The sequence below is a fragment of the Amblyomma mixtum genome, chromosome 9, assembly GCF_055824585.1.
Source record: "Amblyomma mixtum isolate Tamu chromosome 9, ASM5582458v1, whole genome shotgun sequence".
Taxonomy (NCBI): Eukaryota; Metazoa; Arthropoda; class Arachnida; order Ixodida; family Ixodidae; genus Amblyomma; species Amblyomma mixtum.
This window is the reverse complement of record NC_143020.1, coordinates 82260428-82270690: the sequence shown is the minus strand read 5'-3', so window position 1 is coordinate 82270690 and position 10263 is coordinate 82260428. Positions and strand designations below refer to the sequence as shown.

The 10263-nt window shown below is 45.1% G+C and overlaps 1 protein-coding gene across 1 annotated transcript in view; it reads right to left on the bottom strand.

Annotated features, from left to right (window-relative positions):
- Positions 1-9492: 9492 nt before the first annotated feature.
- The window catches only part of Hn (phenylalanine hydroxylase), an 85060-nt gene continuing 84289 nt past the window's right edge, over positions 9493-10263 (bottom strand). Inside the window, exon 13 of the mRNA XM_089560616.1 lies at positions 9493-9728. Within this exon, the coding sequence (XP_089416742.1) occupies positions 9688-9728 (41 nt within the window). The 3' untranslated portion in view covers positions 9493-9687. The remainder of the gene's footprint in view (positions 9729-10263) is intronic.

Here is a 10263-nt window from a genome sequence, read left to right as displayed (position 1 = left end):
AACCAATATTAAATAATTTAATTGTACCTATTACTGTCAGGCTCCTTAATTATTGAGAGCCGTGTAGCCTACCGTAAGTAACATTCATGTTACTAGAATTTTGAAAACGCGGTTACCCTAGGCGCTGTGGCCCAACAAATTCTGACGACATCGTGCCAGAATACATGCGCTTTCGAGAAGCTTGCAGGCAAAACAACCTCTTCAGTGTACGTAACTCGTCGAAATAGTCGAAAGTTGTTGGGCAGCGCCGACGCGCGTTTTCGAAATTCTAACAACTGATATGGGTATTACTTACGGTGGGCCAAACGCCTCTCAATAAGATATGAATAGTACTTACGGTGGGCTAAACGCCTCTCAATAGTCCACCGTGGTGGATCAGTGGTTACGGCGCACGGCTGCTGACCCGAAAGACGCGGGTTTGATCCCAGCCGCGGCGGCTTAATTTAGATGGAGGCGGAATTCTAGAGGCCCGTGTACTGTGCGATGCCAGTGAACGTTAAGGAACCGCAGGTGGTCGACATTTCCCGAGCCATTCACAAAGGCGTCCCTCATGGCCTGAGCCGCTTTGGGACGTTAAACCCCATAAACTAATCCAAACCAAACGCCTCTCAGTAATTAAGGAGCCTAAAAGTAATTGTTAAAAAGTCAGCTATTCAATATTAGTTAACCAGCCTGCTAGTCAGGATATCTTAGCTGCATTCAGATGTACTATGCCACTGAAAACGCGATGTCAAAATTGCGCATTTCTAAGTCAGAAAGCCTATGTTTTTAAATTGTGTAAAATCTTAGTTGACACACCTTGTCTTTCAGTACCATAGAAATGCGCTCTAGCGCTGTTCAAACAGCACCGACGAATAATAATTCATGCACCGTGAAACTCAAATAAATAAACTACAGATTTCCTGCACAAATATAATACAGAAGCGAATTGTTTCCGAGTTGCAATCTAACCGCAAGCAATTTTAAGAAACCAAGAAAATTCGATTTTAAATGTGAAATGTAGTAACGCTAAATTGAAGGCCTCAGAAGTGGCACAAGGTTTTCTCGACTACTTTTGTCTTTCTGAAGTCCTTAGGTGAAACTTAATGCTGGTGGGTCCAATTTTCGGAAGGGGTGGGATTTTAGAAAACTTTGACTGTTGTAGACGATTACTTTAGGTGTATTTCCCTTAACACTTCACACTCTACTAAGCTCCGGGTAGAAAATTTATGAGATTCTTTGTTAGTTTGATAAAACACCTTGATGAACAGCTTAAGACAGCTAGAATGAACGACACCGTTTTTTGAAGCAACTCGGACGTGAACTTGTGTTTTGTACATTTCTACATTCAAAACATGAAATTGCTGCTATGCAAAGTCATCTCAATTATCATTATCATCAATCATTATCATCAACCAGTTATCAGTATCATCAATAAATATAGCAACCGAAAAGTTGCCCTCTTTTATATCCTAGGCAAACATTTGGATCTTGAACAACACCGAAACAAAACTCGAATTAAAGTCCTTCGATTTGGTATCGGAGTACTGATTTCTCCCTGCACTTTTTGTTCAAGGCCTTCCTGTTCAGGGGAGAAGCAACATCGCCGTCATGTGCACTGGCTATCTGGCAGGACTCGCAGAGAATATGCGCGCAAGGAAGAGTTACGGTGTGGCAAAGACCACGTATGCAAACATTAGGCCAAGTTATGTCGCCTGCCTCTGGTTAACGTGCTTTACAACAGCTGAAGAAATTTTGCACTTTTATCCGGTACATGAACTCAGGAGGAAGCAGTAATCTACGGCTGTAGTGCATGCATGAGATATTGCAATCAGGACGATACGCAGCACTAGGAAACTTGCAATAAATGAGGCATCTCTTGCGCACGTGATGTTCGCGGCTCTCTTTATTCCCTCTTCATGTACGCAATAGATGCTGCTCGTTTTTTGAACATGAAGAAACGCTGGATGCGGTGCAGACAGAATAACTGATCAGGATTTAAACGAAAAACGAATGCGCTGGGCGCATGCATTAGAAGAAGCCGGAAGCGAGACATTCGTTCGTTGTCTGTTTATTCACTGTGCGATGTGAGCTGCGGTCGCCCAGGGCGCGAGGCCTGGACTGCCGCTGCGAGGGCGAAAAAGGGGAAGGAAATAATGCGCCCGCCGCATCAGCGCGCTTGGAGCTGTCTGGATCGTCTCACGTAAACATGGTACGGTCCAAGTGCGCCATCGTTCACAGCACAGCCGTCGGAGGCGTGCGGAGGAAACACATTTGGACTGCTTTCTGGGGAGCCGTGCGCGCCACTACACAGCCCCCTTCCGAGACAGGAAGCCAAGTCCAGGAAAGATTACTTCCGCGAATAGCTAATGTTCCAGTACACGCGATGAGTCGGATATGTTTGTTGTCGGTGAGGAAGGTACGCGGCAGTCGGGAGTGCCATAGTGCGAGACAGCGAAGCGAGAAACAATGGATTGGCCGTAAGCTCGCTTGAGCTGCTCGACCGCCATTTCCTCTCCTGTTCCGTTCCAGTCGACAACAAAAGTCGATGGAAGGCATCGAAGGACACGGGAGGGGCCGCGATAATGTAAGGAGCCGCACAGGGCCGCACCGCACACAAACATGCGCCGCTGCGTTTAGGTCTCGGATCACGTATACTGTGAGTGGCTGGCTTGCCCTCACCGGCTGTGGTCAAAGACGGCGGAGAACATCGCGGAGCTTATTGACGTATTTGCTTGGTGTGTGTGAGACGGCGGTTGAAATAGCTTCGAAGAAGTGTGCCGGTTAACGAAGAGGGGTTCCATAACAACGCTTGGTACTGGCACACGAAAGGCCTTCCTTTAATTTGGTTCGGGTTCAGAGCTGCGTGAGTGGATGAGCATCGATCCACTTGGCCAGTTGACCATGCGCTGTAAGTGCTGCTTCGAGGTACCGATGGAAATGCACCACTAGTACGCTTGTTAGGAGATGGTAACAGGCAGTTCGTAGCCACGCTTGTACGAGCAGTTTCAGGAGTTCCGTGAAAATCAATCAATCGAATTGGGGGTCGCGCTACGTGAAAATGGTTTTCGAAGAGCCAAAACGCGCTACCCATATTGAGACGAAGACTGTGGGGACAGTCGCTGCTCTGATGTCTGGGGTCGCCCTGCCTCAGGCCATCGAGTGAAGCGGTGGGCGCACATCAGCAAATACCGCCAGCCTTGACAAGAAAGAAGTGGGCTGAAGATGTCGATATTGATCACTGCGAAATGTTGGTCGGGTTGAAGAGAACGCTGGGCTTGGGGTGCAGTGCAGCGGTGGACTTTCGCAAGCTCTTATGGTGTACACGCGCGCACCCAGAGGCGAATGCCATCATTTATGCGGGCCCAGACAAAGCGGGATGGGACTAGATATTGCGCTGCGCGCAATCTAGGCAAGTTGACAAGTAATGTGCAAGAAATCGAGAATTGCCGTGCAGAGAGGAACGGGCAGAAACGTTCTATGTGTTATCGCGAGCGATTTGCAAGGCTTCAATGAGGACTCCCTCGAGCTACAGAGATATTTGCTCTAATCGTAGGTGCACGAAACCACTCCGAGTGGTCTGCTTGAAATGTCGCCATTTGCTGTATTTCGAATGCAAAAGAGTACGAACTTGATGTTGTCTAACAACAGCATGCGACGGCGTCGACATGACTGAGGGCGTAAGTTATGGTGTTTTCTACATTTGGGACGTTAAACCCCTATCAACCTATCTCATCTGTATTGATCACTAATTATCGTAACTGCAGATCAAAAGAGGCACGTAGCTAGAGGCTAAAAGACTGGGCCCCGACCATATGATATTAGGAGGCACGATGCCTGGGGACTTGTAACAATACAAAAACAAAAAAAGATACACTGTTAAATGGCCGATATTTTTCTAGTTCCAGAAATTACATTTCTCCAGTAAATTAATATCAGGCGCAAATATAAAAGAACGTTAAGGTTTTTTGTCACAAATTCTCTGAAAATCTGGGATGCGAAACTTTAATCAAATGTTCGATTTATCGAGAGCGCATAGCGAGCATATTATAGTGATTTAGAAACTTCCTAACTAGACTTCCTTATGCCTACATGGCAATGCTTGGCAACGCGCGCCTAAGGGAAGCATTAGAAAACACGATTTTTGTAGTCCACCTGTGAGCATCCAAATCTGAAACCAAAGTCAGCGGGACACTGCGTTGCTCAGTCCTGACCCGGAGGTACAACTCCGGGTAGTGGGTTGGCTCCTGGACGTAGCAATGAAGCATGAATTTCAAGCCAACTAGCGACGCCGAGAAGACCAACGCACCTGTCTAAACTTCATCCCTATCCCCTATCGTTTTTGTCATATGATAAATGGATGTTCGTTCATCCTACTTATAGTGATTGCTTACTAAGCTTCGAAAGCTCAATTTCCTTTCTGAACTTACGAGACGATTTTTCAGCATAATCACTAAGCTCTTTTTGTTGCGTCTTCAAAATAGCAGTCTATGTATCGTAAAGAAAAAAAAGAAAAGAAGAACAAGAAAGAAGAGAATAGTATACAACAGCTGTATCCTACCGGTACTCACCTATAGGGCAGAAACGTGGAGGCTAGCAAAGAGAGTTCAGCTTAAGTTAAGAACAACGCCGCGAGCTATGGAAAGGAAAATGATAGGTGTAACGTTAAGAGATCGCAAGAGGACGGAGTGGGTGAGGGAACAAACGCGGGTTAATAACATCTTAGTTGAAATCAAGAGGAAGAAATGGGCTTGGACAGGGCATGTAATGCGAAGGCAAGATAACCGCTGGTCCTTACCGGTAACGGAGTGGATTCCAAGAGAAAGCAAACGTAGCAGGGGACGGCAGAAAGTTAGTTGGGCGGATGAGATTAAGAAGTTTGCGGGGATACAGTGGCGGCAACTGACAAAGGACAGGGTTAATTGGAGACACATGGGAGAGGCCTTTGCCCTGCAGTGGGTGTAGTCAGGCTGATGATGATGATGATGATGACGTATAATAATAACTCCTAATTCTGTGAAGCTAACATGAAGACACAGAGTGTCGGCCGCGCAAAAGTTATTTATATTGTCCTAATATGTTATTCTGATCAGCTAACGAAACCGGCGTTTTTTATCGATCCACTCATATACCCATCGTTGCGTAGCTGCTGTGTCCTACTGACATCATCGAAGGAACCACTGGATTCTGCGCAACTACTACAGCCGAACCGTACTGCTTGACCCAGCGATGAGGAATTGATCGGATCACCTCGGAAACATTGCGCTGGGTTTCGAACCAGCCATCGCACGCGTTAGGTAACCAGGCATTTGAACAATGCATATTTAAACGCCAGCCAAAATTCGAGGCATCTTGGCCTGACAACGCGCGGAATATACTGGGTGTTTCTGCGAACAATTTCAAAAATTTTCAAATTTAGGCTTTTCGGGGTCAAAATATGGTTTTTGCGGTATAGTATTACCGCTGTTGGCGGAAACTAGAGAACCAGTGAATCGTCTTTAGTAAGCTGCTTAATTAATTTTTAATAATTAACTTCTTAACTAGTAGAATTACGCGCCTAGCTGCAATTAGAGATTTGTAGCCAGTGGTTAGCAATAGCGATATCAGTTTTACAATTTCGAAAACGCGATTACCCGTACTGGCGCTCTGGCTGCACAGTTTGGCTCTTTCGACTAGTTACGTGCACTGGAGGGGCTGCTTTGCCTGCATGCTTTCGGAAGTGCATTCATGTTTGCCCGACGCAGTCAGATGTCGTCGAGTCGCAGGCACGAAGGTAATTGCATTTTCGAAGATCTAAAAACGTATATTGCTATTACTAACGACCGGCTACAAATCTCTAATTGAAACTATTCACCTAACTCTATTAGTTGAAAAGTTAATTATTTAAAATTTGTTAACTGCTGCCGCGGTGGCTCAGTGGCTATGATGCTCGGCTGCTGACCCGAAAGACACGGGTTCGATCCCGGCCGCGGCGGCTAGAATTTCTTTGGAGGAGAAATTCTAGAGGCCCGTGTACTGTGCGATGTCAGTGCACGTTAAAGAACCCCAGGTGGTCGAAATTTCCGGAGCCCTTCACTACGGCGTCTCTCATAGCCTTAGTCGCTTTGGGACGTTAAACCCCACAAAACCAAAACCAAACCAAAATTTGTTAACTAGATTGCTATTTAGGACAATTCACCCACTTTCTGGTGTCCGCCAACACGGGTGATACTATGCCGCAAAAGCGAGAATTTTACCCTAAAAACCCTATTTTTGAAAATTTTTTAAAGTGTTCGCTTAAACACCCGGTAGAGTCATGATATTTGCCGCCCATATTCGGTGTCTAGACAAACCTTCTTGTTCTCGTACTTCTATTGCCTTTTAGTTCGATAGCGTTACCAAGAAAGCGAAAACTATCCGGCGAATCCAGCGGCGGTGGAGTCTCTGCGAAGCCTCCAGCTGCCAACCAAGGAAGGTGGCAGGTGGGGCAGGTGGTATTTAGGAAAATTTCCTGTGTTTAACTCCCAACTCTTCCCCTCCTCTTTCTCATCCTTCCTTCTCTTCCCCTCTGCACTTGTGATGAAAAGGAAGCAGAAGCCGCAAACACGACTACACATCAAAAATAATTAAGCCATTACGAATAGAAATTGAATAAGAATAGAATGGGTGTCTGAATTGAATCAGAGGCGGAATAGAACGCAAGTTATAAAATGTTCGAGAACTATTGCATGATACTCACGCCAAATGCTAGCTGTTTTCTTTCGCATTTTTTTTTCAGGCGTCGCTTCTTATTTTGTCCGGTGCCTTCGAGACCAACCCTGGCCCAACACAACGTTCTGAAAATAGCACGCGAGCAGACTGTAGTGAATCCAGAGCGTTGTCTAAAGCTGTCAAAGGACTGAATGATGAGGTGCAAAAGTTGATATCTAGCTTGAGTGGATGCCAGGCATAGCAGAACCGGATTTAAATCCAGGTAAGAAAATTCGAGAAAGGCTAACAAGCTCAGTTACTTGCAACTGGCCCGAACTTTTCCTGTATATTGCCGAACGCTGATAATGTGAACAACATATAAATATGAAATGGCATTGTTGATTGGGACAACATGTGACGCTAATAACATATAATTCAGAAGCAATCTTCTATTCCTTTAGCAACCTAATGATTAATCCGGGACCTATTTTCAATCTGGGGAAGAGTGTTGTTGGCTTGTGATTTTTATCTATGGGAGAAACTCTCGGCATCAGTAAAGAGGTTTCTACTACTGCTATAGAAATTGCGGTTGGGATTGTTTGTCATCAGCGAAGTAAAACTGCCTAATAGTAGTGAAGAAACTTCAAGAACAAGGAGAGGATCCTCATGGACCTTTTTCACTTAGACCTGTCTCTCTGAAAATATTGCATTTTTTCTTTATTGCGATTAGATATTTTGAAACCATGCGTACCGGTTCGAAATGTTGAAAATCATATAATTTTCAATATTCTGACTTAAAACATGGCGCATCATCAATAAAAAGTAGAATTTATATCTAGAGTAAACTAATCTACCTACACAGTGAAAGAAAAAAACTTAACATAGCGTCTGGAAAAAAATGTGCGAGATAGGTCCGGAGTTCTTTAACCTCAGATGATCGCCAAATGGGACTTCGGATCAACTTTTTATTTTTTTCGGAAGGCTCCAAATTTGATCTCATTATTCCTACCATCTTCGCCGCCTGTATCATAAAACGCCATGCGTGACTTTGATCTCCCAAGCAACGAGAAAATTGCACTTACGCCTAGACAAGCTTTCTCAACTATGCTCTATGCCAGTAATTGGAAACAGATGAAGTTCTAATGTCTGCCTTTTGGAGAGAACCTGCAATATTAGGTAAAGATTATGCTGCAAATAAGTAAGTTCGCTCGTGTTAATGCACTCATCAGCGCCTAAACACAATGGCGTTGCTATGGAACGGGGCAGTTCTGGTGGGCTATGTTTTAATGACCTGGGAAATTGTAATCTCTTTATCAGATTTCCCTGACTTTTGTCTCGCTTACATAGATCCTTGAACAAGGCATAGCGAGACAATAGAAAAATATGAGGCTCGTGTATGGCATTGCGAAATTTGCATTTTGCTGCCTCTTTATGTGCACGGTTTAATGCCCTGAAGCTACACAAGGACTTTTAGAGATGGCGTAGAGGAGGACTGCGGAATAGTTCTGACATGATAGGTTTTTCTCGTATTTACTGATCGCGTAGCAGTCGGATGTTTTGGCATTACCTCCTATTGCTACCGGGCCCCCACGGCCGCGTTTCTAAAGCATAACCCCGGACCCAGTAGCAGTGTGCCTTGGTGTCACGAGTCAAGGTGACAAAGTGGCAGCAGCATGAAAGAAGGGAATTAAGAACACGCTGATGATGGGAAATCGGATAATTTGGCATTATAGAAGGAAGAGACCGATGACTGCAATGGAGAGGTTTTGTTTAATGGAGCAAGAACAAAGATTAGAGGGTTTGCTACAAATAATGAGAAATCAGGACAAGAGAATAGAGTAGGAAATTCGGTTAGGAGAGGTTCAAGCAAGGGGTATAAAAGAAAACAGATGGCATACTATGGCAGAGTATTCCAGCCTTGAACGCCGGAGGTTTTGCATTCCATCAAGTGTGAGAATAGCTCTGTAGTTACATAATAGCTACGGGCAGATTACTTTGCTACCAGTATCCAAAATTTCCGCAATTGAATTATCTTTCGGTATTTTGTTGTGTATTCAATTCTCTCATCTTCACTCCCGTTTCTTTTTTTTTTGGGCTTCTTCCTCTTCGATTATTCTTATTTATTAACCAAAGCAAAACAATTAGCTTGGCACCAGTTTGCCCTCTTGTTTGGCTCTCCTTACTGAACCCTGGCCTACACCCCGTCGTGGGTATGTGCCATGCCACCAAGGCAACAACAACGACGGCATAGTTTGGCAGTCGGATGGTCTCGTGGCTTGTTTCTTGGGCCTCTTCGACCATGCGTGGACCAAATCGGCTTCCGTTCTGATCCCACGGTCGATGGTATTCCCCCGTCTACGCTACGAGGGGTCTACGTGAATGCTCCTAGGACACCGAGAAGGCCAGCTGATACTATCAACATATGTGCCTCTTTGGAATGTGGGCAACGACCCATCGACGCCTGGAGTCGCGTGACGTGGCCCGGACACGTCACCACTACCCCCCCCCCCCCCCCCCCCCCCTTCCAAATCACACCAACACCGGTGCACGCTAGGCAATGCGTCGGAGTTTTAGCCGTGTGCGCGTCATCGAGGACGTTTTTTTGAGATTGCATCCTGTTGCATAGTTTGATGTACGTGTTAGGACTGATCGTTCGTCATGACAGGGTAGGTGTAGCATTAGGTTTTGTTCCTTTGTTTTATGCGCTTTATACGTGTGTTCTATTTTCGATGCGTCCCGTATAAATATTTCTTTTCGTGTGTCACCAGCTGGTCTGTCTCTTCGCTTCATAGGCACACACACGAAACCAATATAGCCACCTAAATAACTGACTGCTGACCAATGTAACTAGAATACAGCAGCTTTATTCATGAGTTCTTATACACAGTGCCGAAGCGATAGCTTATTCAAAACTTGCGGCTGGCATCAGTCGCCTCGTCTTTGAAGAAGCTCCGTTTTTGGTAGTATTCATATCTTTTTTTTCATAGACAGTGGCGGCGCCCTCTTTGCTGAAGACCATCTGGACCACTGGACGCCTGCTCAGATCTTCTTCAGGGCATCCGCCAGGAGCGTCATATCAGCTGCGACAAAAACAGAAACAGAGAGTCAGAAACTAGAATACACAATTATCCTCTGGCCTGTAAAAACTTTCTGCACGTTGCTTTTCTTTCTTTATATTCTGTGCTGAGTGCAACTTTTCCTTAATTAGGGCGCTTGAAAAAAAAAAAGCTTAAGAAAAGGTTGTTGAGTATGCACTGTAATAAAATTTTAAATTGTCTGTATCGTTGGACCAGCCCAGCTTATACAACCTAGCTCAACGGCCGGCTTCAAAGCCATGAGCACCTGACTTCAGTGTTACAGAGCACGCCGCAGCAATCGGGCATGAAATGGCGAAGAAAAAAAGCTTTTATTCTTCATGCAGCTGTTTTTATTCTGCGAGCCGGCAAAGCTAGCCCTTCCAATACCCTGATTACCCAATATATCATCTCGCCCCTATATAGCGCATGACAGGCGTTTCACTTACTGCCTTGTATAATTTTTAATGTTAAGATTTTTGCATTACAAGAGCACTTTTCTTGGCACTACATAGTCACCGATGTAAAGCTTCATAACGCA